The 20,005-nt window shown below is 37.0% G+C and overlaps 2 protein-coding genes across 2 annotated transcripts in view; both read left to right on the forward strand.

Moving 5' to 3' along the window:
* The window catches only part of LOC144452792 (organic cation transporter protein-like), a 9,378-nt gene extending 934 nt beyond the window's left edge, over window positions 1-8,444 (forward strand). Inside the window, exons 2-10 of the mRNA XM_078143947.1 lie at window positions 2,425-2,877; window positions 3,522-3,625; window positions 4,115-4,269; window positions 4,627-4,795; window positions 5,538-5,691; window positions 6,255-6,355; window positions 6,667-6,887; window positions 7,228-7,342; window positions 8,231-8,444. Of these exons, the coding sequence (XP_078000073.1) occupies window positions 2,425-2,877; window positions 3,522-3,625; window positions 4,115-4,269; window positions 4,627-4,795; window positions 5,538-5,691; window positions 6,255-6,355; window positions 6,667-6,887; window positions 7,228-7,342; window positions 8,231-8,444 (1,686 nt within the window). The remainder of the gene's footprint in view (window positions 1-2,424; window positions 2,878-3,521; window positions 3,626-4,114; window positions 4,270-4,626; window positions 4,796-5,537; window positions 5,692-6,254; window positions 6,356-6,666; window positions 6,888-7,227; window positions 7,343-8,230) is intronic.
* Window positions 8,445-12,373: 3,929 nt separating this feature from the next.
* Window positions 12,374-18,158, forward strand: LOC144452967 (prostaglandin reductase 1-like). The gene is made up of 9 exons (XM_078144203.1): window positions 12,374-12,516; window positions 13,556-13,601; window positions 13,849-13,908; window positions 14,153-14,317; window positions 15,241-15,358; window positions 16,362-16,514; window positions 16,804-16,909; window positions 17,498-17,619; window positions 17,989-18,158. The coding sequence occupies exons 1-9, from the start codon at window positions 12,411-12,413 to the stop codon at window positions 18,097-18,099; spliced, it is 987 nt and encodes a 328-aa protein (XP_078000329.1). The 5' UTR covers window positions 12,374-12,410; the 3' UTR covers window positions 18,100-18,158.
* Window positions 18,159-20,005: the final 1,847 nt, after the last annotated feature.

The raw sequence follows: 20,005 nt of genomic DNA on the forward strand, positions 1-20,005 counted from the left end.
CACGAGATGGCATGATTTACTATTTAGGTTGTTCGCACGACCTGTCTGACCTGAGCTGAGCTGTGAACGCCGCTCAAATATATTCTCTATAATCTATAGAAATACAAAAGAATGCAAAAGCAGAAAAGCAACTTTACAGTCGAGTGCAGGCACATTTACCTGCAGCATCACACCGTCTAGTATTAGCGCGCAATTGTAGTAGCAAAGTGTCTCGAGGTAAATCGCTGAACTTCGAGTATATAGGTTGGAAATTAATGTTCTTGAGAGAGAGGAAGAAACACATGCTAAAATGTAAGTATTTTATGTTTCATGAAACACATTAATCATGATCTTTTGATCACACCAAAGTGGCCCTGTACCCTTGCTGAGCCTCGAGCAAACTGTGGGAAAGTAAACGCAGTGAGTGATACCTTTTTATATTGGCCAAATTATCTGAACTTATCAGTACTTTGACGAGATAACAGATGAATGGAAAGTTTTAAATGCCACTTTTTGCTAAGCGCTCTGTATAAACTATAAAGCGGCACGTGCAACTTCATTGCATTGTTTATGTAGTGAATTCGTCGCCATAAATTCGTCAATACACCTCGAGGGAAATAGGTTTAAAGCCACAGTGATTTCTATTAAGGTAACTGTCATACCAGTTGAGAGCAGTGCACAACTGAACATTTACCTCTAGTATTGCTTTCACCACGACGATAGCCTTTACCAGTTTGTATGCAGATTTTTTTCTGCATTGTTCCTTTCAGTGAGAACAACAACAATGGACTTACTATACGAACATGAACAACAACATCACTGGACCATTCCCATATACATCTCTAAAGGTCAAACATACGTCACTTGACACCATTTGTCATCAACACATAACCTCTCAGACATCATTCTGTCATGACCAACCATAAAGTTATAAACAAGAATCATATATTTACAAAAATATGCCTGTAATGGTGGTGGTGGTGGTGGGGGGGGGGGGGGTCATTGGATTTCAAGTTAAAGTTCATTGAGCATCCTATACGCATGTCCAATAATTTTCATTCTTTTTTTCTTCGTTCTTTCATTGGGGTTTGGGAAGAAGTAGTTGCGGGGTCCACAGGTGTTCTAAAACATTAAGTGGAGAACCACTATAGTTATTACATTGTATCTGTGTCAAAAATATTTACGGAATGTTGTCTCAAGCCTTAGTCTACATATAATATGCAGTATATTGCAGGTTAGTGTTCACTGGTTGGTTATGTTTGATACAACCTCACGCAGAAAACAATACGAATCTGGACGTGCTACACTCAGGCTGTAAGATAGCAAGATTGAATGAATTAACGTGCCACTATGGAGACATCAAATGCAGACATCAAAACATTGGCACCCGCGTGTCAGGGTCAAGTTGCTGTACGTGTACAGGGTTTATTACATTCAGACTAAATGTAGCAAGGACGTGCAATCTGTAGATGACAAGATAACCTTTGCCAATACAACCTTGCATGACTCATGTAAACTTAATGAAGAAGAACAACGCATCACAATCCACCATCATCTTGAACAGGTTAAAGCCATTTCGACAGTGTCACTAGGTCTAGAGGACGTCCTAAATATTAAGAAAAATCGGATGGCAGTACGTGAAAAACTAAAACAACTATATCAGTTTCTTAGCATTGTCATACGAACTAATACATCCTTCCCTACCTACCTACTGAAGTTTTTACTGTCTTTAAAACAAAATTACCTCATGAAAGTGTCACCCACTTCTCCAACGGTTATAGACCAGATGTAAACACCCTTCTGTACGGGAAAATCCTACACATTTTTTTTGAATGCAAAATTCTCGGATATAGCTATCAGACATGATGTACCCCTATAAGCTTCATTGACAAATTAATTATACCAAACAAACTATAGGACACTTAAACTAATGGTATTGCCTAATTAACGACAAATGAATTATGCTTATAAATCATTAAGATTATATGAAATTTGAAGCTTGCATTTTTAAAATATGGCCTCGTAACCAAAATCATTAATCATAAAAATTATCAATTAAAACTAAAAACTACTGGATAAAATTATGAATTATGCAAATGACCCATTATTGATCATAGAATGTTTACCAAAAGTTAATTCTTACACTTAGTATAAGGAATATGTGTTGCAAGTTTCCTTAGAATTGATGCAGTGGTTTTTTGATATCGTGTTCACACACAGACAGACAGACAGGCAGGCAGACAGACAGACCACGCAACACAGACATAGATACATACATACATACATACATACATACATACTCGATCAGTACTTATTTGTCATGCACACGTATAATTGCTGCTGACAAAAAACATACATGATAATCTATTTATTGCATATTTATTCAATAATAAAATGTGACAACGCTCATATTCATTTTGCTATCTTGGTATTTCTTCCTTTCAGACTGAAATAAATATGCAATTTGACGACATTTTGAAATATTTGTTGGGTGAACTTGGAACGTACCAGAAGCGAGTTCTGTTTCTTCTGGGCGTGATGGTTATTCCGACAGGTTACTATACCATGCTACCCGTCTTCTTCTTTGCCCCGACTGATTCCTGGTGTAAAGTTCCGAACGTAGACGAAATAAGCCAACAGGTCTGTCTTACAAACTTCACCACTGCCAGCTGTTTGGAATTGGTTAAAAACATAACTATCCCAAGACAATCGGCAAATTTAGGATGTGGACCGGTGACCGCCTTTAGTCAGTGCCATAGATACAATACCAACCTAAGTGAGACAACATTCTACAAAGTGGAACAAAACAAGAACTATTACCAGAATAGTTCTACATTAAACTGTGATCATGGATGGGAATATGATAGATCTACGTACACATCTACTGTCACGCATCAGGTATGTCCAGAAAAAACGTCTTCTTTTCTTCATTTCACAAAACGCATACTCACTTATACTCACTTAGTGTATATGTGTCTGACTATGTGTCTCTTTGTCCCTCTACTTGCCTGTCTGTCTCTCTGTTTCTCTGGTAAAACCAATAGCCAATTTGCAATCAAAACTTAGCTTGCTGAGTTGCAATGAACAGTTATTAGTTATAGTTACATTGATACAAAATCCATCACGTTGTCTGTAGAAGAAACTCCCACCCTGCCCTGCCAGAATTTAAATAAACAAGAAGAGATTCCTTGTGATTAGAAAAAAAATTAGACTGTAAACAATAGTGACCAATTCGTCTTTGATACCACATCTCCCATGGTGCACCATCCAAGATGGCTGATTTGTAAGGTCTATACAGCATCATCCTAGCCAAATCTGTAGCTTTGTATTCATTAGTTCATTGTGTACTGAACATATGATTGATGTCATTTGCATATTCACAGTATACCTCGACAAGACTTAGTATGCCCAGGTGTATTGGTAATATTTTATAAAAGAATTTTGAAGTTGTTAAAAAAAATTAGTGTTTAATTACCTATAGTGTTTTTTTTTCTTGTTTAGTTTAACATGGTATTTGTATTGTTCTTTTTTTTCTTGTATAGTTTAACCTGGTATGTGATAGATCTTATCTGACGGCGTTGGCAAAATCTTCCTACATGGCTGGGTTTTTGGTTGGTTCTATCGTCTATGGAATCATATTAGACAGGTGAGATCTTTAAGGTCATAAAATTTAAACATTAGAAAACAAGATAGGGCACCTCTAAGTTCCTTTTATTTATTGGAAATGTACCAGGGAGCAGTTTTCATATGGCAGAGATATTTGAGAAAACAATGACACAAAGGCAGACCATAGATCTATGCAGACACTGAAATTTCACTAAAATTTCAAGATATTGCCTAATTACTGAAACATTAATATCCACATGTTTAAAATACCTATTCACTTCTAGCCATTACCTGAAAGAAGGTGTATACCAAATTTTTATTAAGCAAACCATTTTTGAGACGACGACGACGACGACGACATTGACATTGACACAGATACACACAGACACACGCACACAGAGACACACACACATGCGCGTGCATACATACACACACACACAGATTCAAGAACTTTGCTTTTCAGTGAAATTGGTGTCAGAGACACATTTTACTTTCAAAAATGAAAACTTGTTGTTTTCTTCACATGCAGGTTTGGTCGTGTTCCTGGCATGATTATCACTATTGCCTTTGGAACAATAGCTGGAACAGTAGAGGCCTTCGCACCAAATTTTGCTGTGTTTGCAGTTTGTCGATTTTTAGTGGCCGTTAATACTTATGGCACAATGTTAGCTGGGTTTGTTTTAGGTTAGTTATCTATGAGTTTTATTTTATAGAATGGCTGCGGTAGAAATGAAATGAAAATTGCATTTTTAACTTCTGTAAAGGAACATTGTTATGCATTGTTTGTCTGTCTGTCTGTCTGTCTGTCTGTCTGTCTGTCTGTCTGTCTGTCTGTCTGTCTGCCTGTCTGTCGGTATGTATGTATGTCTGTCGACGTACCAAACACTATCAGCCACATGGAGGCGTCACAAAATTACACATTAAGAACTTTCCGGGTGCTCTCTTTTTTTCTCTTTATGGTGGGGGTGACTACTTATGTGAAAAGAGACTGGCACAGGGTAAATAAAAGGGACTGAAATTTGTTGATGTTCCTTCCCCTAGCTACTGAAGTTGTTGGTCCAACCAAGCGAACTGCATGTGGCATGGTAATGATGGCATTCTTCTCCATAGGTTATATGTTGTTAGCACTGTTTGCATACCTTATTCGAACTTGGTGGATACTACAGTTAGTTCTCACTGTTCCAAGTATATTGTTTGTGTCATATTGGTGGTGAGTATTTTAAAAGTCCCTTTTTGTGTTGCACCATCTGTTGTTGAATAACATCATACGTGCAAATATGTAGTTATTCTTGCACTGAGGAACTTTTACATGCATTACTCTTACAAATCTGGGAAATACCCAAGTGTTCGTATGCTTGATAATGTCATTGTGTTCTTTCAATATCAAATATGCATGGTTACGTTGGTTTTTAGCATATGTGTGTGTGTGTGTGTGTGTGCGTGTGTGTGTGTGTGTGTGTGTGTGTATGTATGTATGTATGTATGTATGTATGTATGTATGTATGTATGTATGCGTGTGTGTGTTTGTGTCTGTGTCTGTCTGTGTGTCTGTATGTATGTATGTATGTATGTATGTATGTATGTATGTATGTATGTATGTATGTATGTATGTGTGTGTGTGTGTGTGTGCGTGTGTGCGTGCGTGCGTGCGTGTATGTATGTATGTATGTATGTATGTATGTATGTATGTATGTATGTATGTATGTACGTATGTACGTATGTACGTATGTATGTATGTATGTATGTATGTGTCTTCGGTGTCTTTGAACTAGTGAGTACATACGTGGTTTTAAGACCTGTCAGTCAGTCAGTCAGTCAGTCAGTCAGTCAGTCAGTCAGTCAGACAGACAGACAGACAGACATACAGACAGACAGACAGACAGACAGACAGACAGACACATCACATGCATGAACATCAAGATTGCATAATTGTTACAACTTCTCTTCCCGAGGGTTTTACCTGAGTCTCCAAGGTGGTTACTGTCTGTTGGCAAAAAGAAAGAAGCATTAACGGTCATAAGGAAAATGGCTAAAGTAAACAAAGTGTCCCTCCCTGATGATGTCATTAATGGATCATGGAAACCAAGTATTGAAGATGAACCCAAGGTAATATGTTCTTTGATCTTGATGAATATGAAATAATAAATATTTATAGACATCCACAAGTATTCTATGACCAACGTTATTGCAAGTCCCTTTTGCTGTAAATTCCTTCTTTGTATCCAGTTTATTTCTTACCTCCCTTAAATGTGATGGCGTTTGTGGTTAATCTGTCAGTCAGTCTGTCTATCTGTCTGTCTGTCTGTCTGTCTGTCTCACTGTTTGCATCATCGTCATCTGTTTCGTTGTCTTACTGACTGACTCACATTCCCAAAATGGCAACCTCAATTTAAATGAAATTAAGTACATGTTTTCTTTGTTGTAATCTCTAGAACTGAATAGTATGTGGACATGATCCATGTGTGGAAATTACAACATTACAAATTGTCCACATCATTATAGTAAGCCATCATCATGTGTTTGTTTTACAGTGACGTAAAGTTCATTAAAAGAGACGGAGATCTCGAGGAGTTATCATCTTCTTTCAGGATAACGGCTTTTCATTTCATCTGACATTTAGAATTTAACATAAGGGGTTATATATGTGAATATTATACACCTTTCTCTAGAAATCAGAAGAAGTTGTTGAAATTCGTAGCAGGTTCTTGATTTTCGAAATCTTCCGATTATCAAACATGAGAAAGAAGACTCTAATCCTTATGTACAATTGGTGAGTAATAATAACATTGCATGCTTAACTGTTCGGATTGAAGAACTTGTGTTGTCAGCTCACAGAAAATATCACACATGGACACAAAATCAGTGTATTGTTCACTGTAAACGGGCAGGATAACAGTCTGACTGTCTAGTTGTTAAATATATGTGTCAAAACTGTCACTATCATTTAATTTTCACTTTAAAAGTCGTCATTGCGATAACACAATATCATTATGCTGTGTCTGCAACGGAGACTTGTTTCTTTTCTGTTTAAGTGGTGACATTTTTTTTTTTTATAGGGCAATAATGTTTCTTCTGTTTTAGGACTGTCAATACCTTGGTATACTATGGGTTGTCTTTCAACACCTCCAGCCTAGGTGGCGATGATTTCGTGAACTGTTTCTTGGCTGGGGCTGTTGAAATCCCTTCCTATATCCTCAGTCTAGCAATTATGGAATATCGTCTGCTTGGACGCCGCTGGTCAATGTTTTATACGATGGTCATTGGAGGTATTGCGTGTATTTCTGCATCGTTTGTGCCACAATGTAAGTAGCGACATTGTTCATAGTTGTTGGTGAAAAGTGTCACACCGTGACAAGAAAAGGTGTTTGATTTTGCTGTTCATCTTTATCATTCTTTGACGTCCAGGTAGTCAAAGCTCTAAATTAGCAACCCCCCCCCCCCAAACGCTTAACCTTATTGGCTGACATCGGTGGCTCAATGCCCAACTAGCTTCCCTATTGTATTTGTCAGTTTCATCGACGACAAGTCCCTTGGTCTTTCCGATTTTAAGGAGGTGGAGAGCTGGAGATAGACAAACAAGGGTCGGGTAAGGGCTCATACAGCTTCTGTTAATTAAGACTAGCCTCCATTTGAAATTTTCAGGTGGCGAATATGTGTGGCTTGGAATAACCGTTACCATGATCAGCAAATTTTCCATCTCCTGTTCATTTAGTATGCTATACGTGTATACAGCAGAATTATTCCCAACCCCTGTCAGGTAAGGGACTGTATTGTTGTGGCTCCATGTTTTATTAACTCTGTTTGTTTAAATGTGTTTGTTTGTTTGTTTGCTTGTTTGCCTGCTAGATATCTCAAAACCCAATTGATGGATTTAAATGCAACAGAAGAAAGTAAAGTGTGCAGTCACAAAAGTCAGAACGGATACGATAATTATTGTTTCTCGTTTGTGTATCTTGCAGAGGGTGGCACATAGACATTGTAATATAACTATTTGGCGTGTCTATATGATATATGCTGCACGTAGTGTACAATCATTACATGATGCATGTTTTTTGTTTCGTCAGCCAAACTTGTGACAGAGACTCGAGCTGTTTACTTGTCTTGCAGTTGTTCAGTATAATATCACTGTCTGCAAGAGCCAAACACGGGCAACAATTGCATAACAATGTACAGGAATCATCCTCATTGCAGGAGAGGAGACACAAGCAACGATGTATACGTTCTGACTTTTATTTGTTCCTGCGCATGCCCAGTGTGCTTTCTTGCATTGTATTTTGTTGAAAATTATACTAAGTCAAGAAAGAGAGCTATTTAGATTTTGACTAAGATCCAATACTGATTCGTGATTTCGTTGAGAGTTTAGGGAAGCCATGGTAAATTGACTAATCTAAAATGAAATCAAAGCGAAGATACGTTTATGTTGCAATAGTTTGATATAATCAATTAAAAATTCATTTGATTGAAATTAATTGATTTGATATAAATATATGCACATACAGAAACGTGCATTCCTAGGATTGTACCCCTCCCCGCCATCCAGAAGTAGAGAGCGTATATAAGGCCATATGGCCGTTATTCGTATATACCCAGCAGTTTGAGGAATATGATTTTGGCACAGAAAAATTGTATTATTTTTGTTTAATAGATCAGTAGGTATCGGTCTGTGTTCAATGTTTGCCCGTATTGGAGGCATCCTAGCCCCACAGTTGTTGCTAATGGCAACAATCTGGAAAAGCCTTCCAGCTATGATATTTGGTATTGCTGCAATTATTGCCGGTATACTGATTCTACCACTGCCAGAAACTAGGGGAAAGAAATTACCTGAAACTATGGAGGAAGGAGAACGATTTGGAAAGTAATTAAGTCTCGTTTTTTCCCCTTTTCATACTTGAAAAGTAGAGTCAGTACATATAGAGTACTGTGATAACTGATGACAGCAGCGATACAACCGCCACTACGTAACAACAACAACAACACCACAAACAACAGCAACAACAAATTCGGCCACCTCACTCAATATCAACTACTGCAACTTCAAAAGCAACATGTACAACAACAACAACAACAACAACAACAACAACAACACATACAACCGCAAATACAACACCAACGACTTAAACAACTTCAAATATCTCAAAAATAACTTCAACCAACCAACCAACAACAACAACAACAACAACAACAACAACAACAACAACAACAACAAACATCAGCAGTAAAACATTGTCTATAGTCAGAACGATAACATGTAGTTACAGAATTATACATCCTTTTAACAATTTAACACTATAAATACTATCTAATTTATATTTCTTCCTAGACAATGGGATGGGAAATTAAAATCTATATACACCCTAGTATACAATGCCAGTGTACGTCTGATAACCCTATTGTTATTTACATTAGTAATTAAATTTTGTACATAATTTTAATAATATCACTTCTTTAAAGGAAACAAAAGCAGAAACATACAGGCATCGACCGTCCTACAAGTTGGAAGATGTACAAAGCAGAAGATGATGAAAATGGTGTTGCTATGGAAACATTTTAAGACGTTGACGTAGGAGATGCGGTTCACTATATGCTTCGACTGTATCAATGCTTTCGGAAAGAGAGTCTCAAGGAATTACGTAGCAAACGTCTATCATGTAGACATACTTCTAAGGTTGCATACATTTAGCTTTGTTAATACACAACAACCGTTTTATTATATTTCATTAAAATAGAGGATTTTTAGAGGATTCCCACTAATTTTCTAAACGAGGAGCAACCGAGAAAAAGGTATAATCTAAGCACACTGTACATATCTCCCTTTCTTCATCAATTTAACCTTTTAATGAAAACTAAGGCTGGTGTACTTATTATGAATCAAGCTTTATTCTTTCTGCATGCCTTTAAAATCAAAGATGAATTGTAATAATTTGTAAACTTATTAATTATTTAATTATTAATTAATCTTGTGTGACTAACATGTATACTTTGAATTGTTAATTAACCGTATCACATTATATAGAAAGACAGTGAAGAATCTCTTGTAGCACTGTTTTGGAGCATTTGGCCTAAATTATGCAGAAAATAAGCATAGTATTAGTATTAGTGTTAAAAGAAATGGATCATTTTGAGGTCAAACGTAATAAAATAACGTGAACTATTATAATCTGATTGTCTGGCTATGACTACGCAATTAGATGTTTATTTTGGATTTTTAATTCTTCAAATATACCCATTTGTCATCCATTCACATGGCCACTTTAAACCAATGAATTATTCTTATATAATCCTGTATACAGTGTTTTGTGTAATAGTGTGTATAATTCTAAAATCATATCACTTGTTATAACATGCACGAGACAAGTTGAACAACAAATACAGAATATATACTCTGGTTGTTCTACGTCACGACAACGTGTGTCTACGTCACTGGTTCTGCTGTGTTAGAAATATGCGTCAAAACGTTCAAAGTTGTCATTTTCCCCCCAAATTTTCTTTGATATAACTGGCACTGGAATAATTATGGTATTCATCAAAATGTTTCTTAATTAAGCCGGAAAATACTTGTGACCTAAGGGTTGTCACTACTCGTCTAAACTAAAAAAATGCTCTTGTCCGTATTGTTTGTATATAAACTATTTCAAACCAATTTGATGGGACCCTATTAGACTCGATAGCTTGTTTTAAAGGGAACACCACTCCTGGAAATAAAGGTATTCCATAAAATGCGAGTTCTGGAGAGTCATTTCATGATTTTGCATCACATAAATTTCGCACAATTGTAAAACTATTCTTCACCTCTATTATTCTTTCAGTTGCTAGTGAGTCACATAGGAAATAAGCATTTAGAAGTTATGAATATGCATTGTGCATCTAATAAATGTTCATTTATGATAAGATCATGAGCAACACCATGTATGTAAGAAAGTTTCTAGTTTGTCAACAAAAAAAGTGTATAATTTCGTGGAATGCAAATAATGTTTGGTCACGTGGTCATTATGCATATTTAAACAATGAGGATATTTATCGTGAGAGAACAATAGTTTCTATCACAACTTCTAAGGCTTTATCAAAACCGAAGAAATTACAGTGGAAAAAAAAAGATTTTGAAAAACAATTATTTGTGTACCAGAATAATATCTCTGTCGTTATTGAGAAGGAATCTCCCTTCCTTTCGCGTGGTCATTTCTGACTTAGATATGAAATTCATAACTTCATCGACTAATTCGGGTGGTGCTGTCTTACGGAAATGACAACAGTGGGTCAGTAGGTCCAGTACAAGATTTCCTTCGACAGAATCATCCTGAAAACATAACGTTATGTCGATAGTAGTTTGGAGAATATCTCATCACATCTCATCTCATCTCATCTCATCTCATCTCATCTCATCACATCTCATCTCATCTCATAACATCTCATCTCATCTCATCTCATCTCATCTCATCTCATCTCATCACATCTCATCTCATCTCATCTCATCTCATCACATCTCATCTCATCTCATCTCATCTCATCACATCTCATCTCATCTCATCTCATCTCATCTCATCTCATCACATCTCATCTCATCTCATCACATCTCATCTCATCTCATCACATCTCATCTCATCTCATCTCATCTCATCTCATCTCATAACATCTCATCTCATCTCATCTCATCTCATCTCATCTCATCTCATCTAATCTAATCTAATCTAATCTAATTTTCTTATATAGCGCATTTCATAAACTATCACAATGCGCTTTACAAAGCACAGAAAAACGAGTACAAAAACAGACTCAAGCACAAGTCTTATTTGAAGAAATAGTTCTTAAGACCTGATTTAAATGCCTGGAACTAGTGTAGTGACACTCTGCAGATACGATGGCAGCATTCCACAAGTGTGGAGCACAAATTGAGAATGTTCTGTCACCATAATAAGCAGTATTGCTGAGTGGTTGGTGTAAGTAAATTTCATTCCATGAGTTACTGCGTAAAGCACGGCTGGAGCTACGTTGGGTTATCAACTGATCAAGATAGCCAGATGCAAAACCGTGAAGGACTTTGAATGTTAGGCAGAGAATTTTAAATTCTAAACGCTGTTAATACTGGTAGCCAGTGCAACACTTTGAGAAAAGGGGTAATGTGGTTACACTTCTCTCTAATAACTAAACGAGCTGCAGAATTCTGAATCATTTGAAGTTTCCGAATCTCATATGCTGGGAAACCAAACAGTAAACTATTACAAAAATCAAGACATGAAGTGACAAAAGCATTAATACATTTTCTCAATGGAATTTTGATCAAGCAAATCCCTGATTTTACCAATCTTCTAGAGCACTGATATGAAGCCGATCCACACAAACTAGCCATGTGGGCTAACACCAATCTGATTAAAATCCGGCTAATCGTTCATTGCTATTTCATCTTCGTTATTTTGCCTGAATTGACCTTCTTGGTACATGTTTACATTTTTTAGCCTGATCGCGTAGAGGAGGCGATCAGGCTAAAAAAATGTAAACATGTACCAAGAAGGTCAATTCAGGCAAAATAATGAAGGTAAAATAGCAATGAACGATTAGCTGACATCTACATCGGATTTTAATCAGATTGGGCTAACACTAACTTCACAGTAATTGTTTTCACTCATACCCAAAAGGCTTGATGTTGTCAGTAAAAGGTTTTGTTCAATCTTAGCCAGTTATATTTATTTTCAAAATTCGTGCACCACCCCCGATACAAAATGGTTTAACCCTCACTATGCTCTGTCTTAATGTATGAGGCCTCGTTATCACATCAGTGCACACTATTAAATCATACCAGAGGGTGTAGGGGTGAACCCATAAAACTAAATATGGTGAGAGCAAAGAAATACATACTGGTAGACCACTTCGATGGGTTTCCAAAAGAGAGTGATTTTCAGGTGGTAGAAGAGGATCTACCAGATATAACAGAAGGAGGTGAGTTGACATGCCAATCAATTATTAACTGTAAGAAAGAGGTCACCATGATGGCCATGTTGATCGAAGCAGGGGTCTGGAACTGGAATCAAACGCTACAATTCCAGCTAAGGTTTGGTTTACTACGATATTGAAACATCGTTGACCTAGTTTCAACGCCACAAAGCTGGAACCACGTGTGAATTCGAACCGTGATCCTGATCGAACGACCTTGATGTGAAAATACGTTACCCTAGTACAGCTGAAGATATGAACACCATTTCAAAGCGACCTTGAAGCTGTGCTTAAAAAAGGTCAAAAGCCAAAGGTCAGGTCAGTTCAAAAGTACGTACAGACAACGCCACTCTCTTCTACGCATTAAAAGATACCAGAAAAATTGAAAATAAATTGCAATCCATGATAGGTTAAACCTAAACGCAAATAAATGTACATCGAATGTAAAAAAAAAGAAGACAAATTGTGTGGTCCTTTGTCCGAGGAGGAACCTGTACAGTATTTCAAAGAATTTGATTATCAAAGAAACCATATATAACTGGCGTACACTAGACGACGTAACAAAGGCAGTGTGAAACAATAAAACCGTAGAATAGGTCTACACTGTACTAGGACAGTAATGTAACAAGTGCAGTAGACAGTGGACAGGGCGTAGACATTATTTATCCTGCTTTTGCAAAAGCTTTTTGACAAAATATCACACAAATGACTTAAGTTGTTAGGAATGTACAATGCCATGGAATTGGCGAGAACCTTGTAAAAATTGGGTCCGAGAATAGGGAACTTGCAATCCAAACTGAGCATGCTCAGACGCAAAGGACTATGGGATTATCTGTGGTTATCGTAATACCTAATCTGGAGAGAGAGAGAGAGAGAGAGAGAGAGAGAGAGAGAGAGAGAGAGAGAGAGAGAGAGAGAGAGAGAGAGAGAGAGAGACATGTATTTATTGGGATTGTAAGGGGATTTTGATGTGATTTTCGATGTATGAAATGCCTCAATTGAAAGAAACTACTTTTCTCTTTTTTTTCTTTTTTGTTGATACTAGAGTTTTTATGCAAAGCTGTCTATTTGTCTGTGGATCCCTATATGAGGTATGTAAATCTCTCACCGTTTAGTTGAAAAGTATTCTGAATCGAAGGAACACAATGCAAATTTTTTCCCGGGTTATAAATACCAATTCAATTTAACTATAATCATGGTTTCTGTGTAGTGTCTTTTTATGCTATAGTTATACGTGAAGGCATTATTGTAAATCAAGATATCTGCTTTGACCAGGACATTACCTTTAAAAAAAATGAAGAATCCGATTTCATACTTGTTCTCGTTCTTCTATTTCAGACTCTTTAGTTCAAACATCATGAATAAAGGTGACACTATGATAGGTAGACAGATAGCAAGGTAAGTACCTGTATATTTTTGAATAATTTCTGCTATAATTTTAAAGGTGCACTTGCTGAATGGGAACATCAGTGAAAATATCCTGAATATTCACTCCACCTATCTCTGTATTTCTGCTTAATCACTATGTATATTATACTCGTTTAATACTTACATCTCCATGACATTTTGTTTTCTTGACCAAATATTCCATTTTTATGATAAAATGTAATAGTATCCTGACACAATGTTATCTTTTTGTCAGGGTAAGAGAAAGTAAGAATGCAGACTACCCTGTTGGTATCAATGTACTATCGCTCGCTGGTTGGAGGACCCATTTTATTTCAACTGGAAAGACAGAATCAAAACTTGACCATCTGCCTTCAGAGATTCCCTTATATCAAGCTCTGGGCGTTGTCGGTATGGTTGGGTAGGTTATTAACAAAATATTATCATTTCAATAACCAGATGTAAACTGAATGCCTTCCATAAGGGCAAAACCTTGAGATTTTTCTTTAACATGCAGTAATTGTTAGAACGCAAAAATCTGAGCTATAGCTGCCATACATGGTACACCGCTTTATTGGCAAATTAATAACAATGCCCTATAATGGAAGCTTACATACTTAAGATAGTGCCTAATTACCGAAATGTATTCATTATGCAAATCACACATTATAACTAAATAAATGCTTTATCAACAAGTTTTTTGGGACATATGCGCTTTGTTGTAGCTGATGCATGGACCAGATCACGTGGAATTTGAAGTATGTATTCTTGTGATATAGCAGCTAATTACTTAAAATCATTAATTATGCAAATTACGCACTAGCATTTAAAGCTTTACAAAACACATACGATCTGTTGACATCAATCAGTTCAGTTCTAGCCATAACCCTAAATAATATGTGTACTACAATTCGTTTGAATTGAGTCGGCCTTCTTTGAGAAAACTGTGACATAGACAAACAACAGGCAACAGACAGACAGACAAACATGCATGCATGCATACATACATACATACATACATACATACATACATACATACATACATACATATACATACATACATACATACATACATACATACATACATACATACACATACATACATACATACATACATACATACATACATACAGACAGACAGACAGACAGACAGACAGACAGACAGACAGACAATTGCCCGTACAATACAAAGGTCAGCTGTGAGAACAAAGAGGCGCTTGAAATATTGCTACATTTCATCTCCTTCAAAATAAACTTTCAATATGAATCGGAAAAAACACAAAAGACACTAAAGCTATAGACATGGTGACCATTTAAATTTTGTGATTTTTTTTTCGTTTTCAGAATGACCGCATACCTTGGCCTGCTCGACGTCTGTAAACCAAAAGAAGGGGAAACGTTAGTGGTCAATGGTGCAGCAGGGGCTGTAGGAAGCTTGGTAGGACAAATAGGAAAACTTAAGGTACAGTATATAATTTTAATTGGCTTTCTGGTAAATATATGTCTGAGTCAGAGATAAACTTTCAATATCCTTAAATTGAAGTTTTTGAAATAGCTGCAAAAGTTTGCGACAAAAAAATTGTCTCCTAATCGTCAAAATTGAATCTTTTATGTTCTCATATCAGTATTTGTGGTCTTACTTGATTTTAAAATGTGTTAATTTTTATGTAATTTTGAACTCTATGTCAAAAGTTCCTGAAACTAAAATTAAACATAGAAACGTTGAGATATAGACTGAGTCATGCCTTTCACTTTTGAATGCCATATTTTAGAAATTTAGTGTTCGAAACTGCATATTCAACACCAAGATAGCAAGATCCCGCTACATGTTGCTCTGTTATGATAACAGTTTGAGTAATGGATAGTCAACGAGTTCGAGAGGGTTATGTGCCAATAAACGAGGGGGCGTAGCCCCCGAGTTTTGGGCACATAACCCTACCGAAAGAGTTGTCTATCTTACTTATACTACGGCGTGATTGGCTCAAACGGATTTTTTTCAAAATTTTGTGTAATTTTTTGCATGCAAATTTAGTGCTGAGCGTAATATAGGTCACACCCCTAAGAAAGAGTGGGTTATGGCTCCATAACCAACCGAAATCAAGGCCTCTGATTGGCCAAGTTGGTCTAGCCGTATTATAATGTACTGCATCGAGACACAGACACACGGGTGCCAATGTTTTGATGGTGGAACTTTAGTAAATTTGAAATGTTACAAGAAACTCCGTTCATTCAATTTTGCTATCTTAAATGTGTAGCATGTGCAGTTTCTTATTGGTTTCTAAGTGATGTATCAAACAGGGTCGGTGAATGGCAACTTGAAACTGGGCGATTTTGTCGATGTTGATTAAATGCAGTATACAGTACAGCCATATACAAAAATAGTGTAGTATCTTGTCCATGTGTGTTGATGTAAATGTCGTGGACAACAAAACTTTAACATATTCTTCCTATCATTTCCATAACAGGGTTGTCGAGTTATTGGTTTTGCTGGAACGGATGCCAAAGTCAACTATGTGAAGTCACTTGGTTTTGATGAAGCGTTTAATTACAAGACAATTGATTTGGATGAAACTCTGAAGAAGGCGGCACCAAATGGTGTCGATTTGTACTTCGATAATGTAAGCATGTTGGAAAACATAATTACTCCAAAATCAGTTAGCTAGTAAAATACAGTTACCCTGAAGTGCTAAATTACAAACGAATGTGATACCGGTAGCACCAGTAGTGAGGATGTGTTGGAGGCGCTATACTCGGGAACGCCCCGCTGTACACTATATGATTAAAATCTGATGTAGTGAACTTAGGTTTCCATGGGCCCTTTTAACTTTTTACAAGTACCATTTCACCAGAATGTAATGTTTTCAATTTCTCGTTTGTTAATTTTGAATTCATACTTATCTCTCCTAGGTTGGTGGCATGTTTTCAGTAACTGTACGTAGACATATGAATACATTTGGTCGTATTTCTCAGTGTGGTGCTATCTCTCAATACAATGCTAAAGAGCCAGAACTCCGTGAGTACTTTACCAGGTGTTCTTACCCGGAAAAAAATATAATGTAAGAGAAAGACGTTGGTGGCGTTCCACAACTTATCGGGACCAATCTTTCACTGTGTAGATGGTTAAATATGGCTGATATCAATAAAAATGATAGTTTCATGTTTTACGTATTATGAAATGCTGTGCAATGAATATTTAGGCATATCTGGGACGCATAGATTACCAGTGTCCAATCATCAACTTTGACATATTTATTTTTACATATTTCTTTTTTAAATGTTTTTCTGTAAGCTTGCATAATAGGATTGTAGTTCAAATTATACCCCCCCCCCAAATTAATTATAAAAAATGTCCTGTTTCACACTTTCCTTTTCATTCTACAAAGATATGTAACATGAATGTGTACTTCCCTCACATGGACGATAATGTTTGTCCTATTTGCCATTCCTCCAAAACTAAACTCGCCGTGAGACTTGGCTATCTGACTTGATAGTGTCGTTTGCCCAAAGTCTTGACTGCCAAGCCAGTATGTTGACAGAGTCAGATGATAATTTAAAAGTCTTTAGGGTAAAGATGAACCCATTTTTGACTGCTTTGTTCCAGTTCCATGCACAGACCATATAACTGTAGTGAAAGAACTGAATATCCGTGGGTTTATTCAGTCATCATACGCAGCCGACAAACATGCAGAGGCGTTCAAGCAGATGGCTGAGTGGTATGTACAGGTAAGGGTGCAATTGTTATTGGCTGCATTAAGCAAATATGACACCAAATATGGTAGACATTTACCCAAATATGGAACACTGAATCTTAGCTGAATGGAGATATTTTGTCCAAATATGGAAAATTGAAAATTTTGCTGACTGGACAGACTATGGAGACGTTTGCAAGCTTTATCACCCACCTGCTACACACATACAGAGTAGAGTCTACGGTGTTGATAGACTACTGAATGATCACCACCCGTTGGGGGAGCTCTTATAATACATTTCCCTAATGGGTAGGGATGGTAAGGACTCCCGGCCCCGGTGACATATTTTAGTCTGCCATTTTGAAAACATTAATACATTCATTTTGTTTTCGGTTTTCTTTAGGGGAAATTGAAAATGGATACACACATTACTGAAGGATTTGAAAACATGCGACAGGCTTTCTTTGGACTGTTCACAGGTGAAAATACCGGGAAAGCATTGGTGAAAGCATAAATCTAGCAACCATACACATCTGAAAAAGATCTTGTACTGTTATACGTATAGAAGTGTAGACAAGCTGACCAGGCAGTGTTTTTTTTTTGTTGTTGACTCGGTAATACTGAGAGCAAGAGTATCACACCAAGTTATTGGTGTTCGTGGGTGTATGGACAATGCAAGTAAGGATGAAGACTGTTGATTTGTTTTCATATTTCCTCTTGGGGTTGCATGATGTTTGAGGGCGCCCCACCACGGCGTACCTGACAGACTAACAACGTCATTACTCTGGTAATTGAGCCTTCGGTTTTCTGAGATAGACACAAACTAAAACTATTGTCGCAACATGTTAATTCAACAAATGATGACGTGGTTGAATTATGCACACGTGATTGTGTAACACCTTTGCTGAAGCTTCGTGTCACTCAAAGCACAGGGCTCAGCATGCTGGCATGTAATTGATTGATCGATCGATTTATCGATTATTTGATTGATTGATCGATTGATTGATTAATTTTGGGGTTAAATAAAACGTATATTTTGTGATATTGATCAATTGACTGAATGATATTTGTTTTTTTCCTTCTCTCTTTATTGACTGAAATAAAGACACCTTGCTCATTCTTCTCCCCTTATCTAAATTAAAACACCCCTAATTTTATAATTGCCCTCAGAACATCCAGTAGAGATTTGAACGGATAACCTCAGTACAAGCTTCAGCAAAGAATATTCGCCCGTATGCGTTTAAAACGTAACATTTCTTTGTTATCGACAACTTTGTAACATAATTTCAAATAGCCATCAATCCGCGCATTGGAAATTTCGATTACGACCTCTAACAGGCTAGTATAGGCCGACCAATCAGTATGACGGACACAAAACTTTGTGACCCCGTTTTGGCACACAGCCAGCACATGCATGTCGAAAACAACATGCAGTTACGGCATTGACCTCCGAGCTCTCAGTCAACAAGGTATGAAATTCTGGATAATTTTCCAAAATTCCTTGAAAATGGAAAATATGATGACTGTTGTCAACGCCTATCCAAAAAATGACATAGTTTATGCATTGCGACACGGAATTATGTATGTTAGTGGGCCAAATTGAAGCAGACGACACCTGGGTTGCAGCAGACGTGACGGCCTGTACTTCTGGTGATACACGTGAAACCAGGTCGAATTCTTATGGATTGTTGATATTCCGGCGATAGGTATTTATAAAGTATCATCTTTATATATCTCACTTCTGTAAATTTTAGAATGACTTTGACAAGGAGGGGTAGTTTCAGAAATAATGAAACTGTAATTTATTCGCCATGATTTTAGTGACACGGCGTCGATTACGTGTTTCAAATTCGTTGTCAAATACACGTTCTTACCCCTGAAATTGATAGACCAAACATATTCATTCAATCTACAAAACTGTTATAAAGTTAAGTGTGATAGTTCGTGTTTTCCCAACAACCATGGCCTGTGGCGTCGCATACACGGTGCGTGACTAACGACGTCCAAGTGAAATCCTAATCTATCCAGAGATATGATTCGTTTTTTACCGTACACACATGTACACGCTATTTCTAAAGACAGTTATGGCCGCATGTACGTAGCGCGTAGGACATTAGTCTTGCTGCTAGACTTTCGGGCTTTCTTTCGATGCTATAACTATAAGCGAACGAAGTTCGCATGTGAGGGCTTGCCCGAACTCGGATGTTCCATCCTCGATAGCGTTGTTCGGCTGTGTGTCCTATTTTATCGGAAGAACATCCGAGGGCTAGCTGATAGACTAGTAGGACATGGACACGAACTATGTGCAACGTTGACGCTCACTTTTCAACTTGTCATGATACAATGTACGATGAAGCAAACTGAATCTTTACAACAACAACAACAACAACAACAACAACAACAACAAACAACAACGTCGT

Source organism: Glandiceps talaboti, chromosome 23, assembly GCF_964340395.1.
Source record: "Glandiceps talaboti chromosome 23, keGlaTala1.1, whole genome shotgun sequence".
NCBI classification, from domain to species: Eukaryota; Metazoa; Hemichordata; class Enteropneusta; family Spengelidae; genus Glandiceps; species Glandiceps talaboti.

Excerpts from the sequence above, each read along its gene's own strand:
- LOC144452967 (XM_078144203.1), top strand. The coding sequence starts at position 12,411 with ATGGTGAGAGCAAAGAAATACATACTGGTAGACCACTTCGATGGGTTT. Across the intron at positions 13,602-13,848 it reads TCTGTGGATCCCTATATGAG|ACTCTTTAGTTCAAACATCA; the intron begins GTATGTAAATCT and ends CTTCTATTTCAG. Across the intron at positions 17,620-17,988 it reads TGGCTGAGTGGTATGTACAG|GGGAAATTGAAAATGGATAC; the intron begins GTAAGGGTGCAA and ends GGTTTTCTTTAG.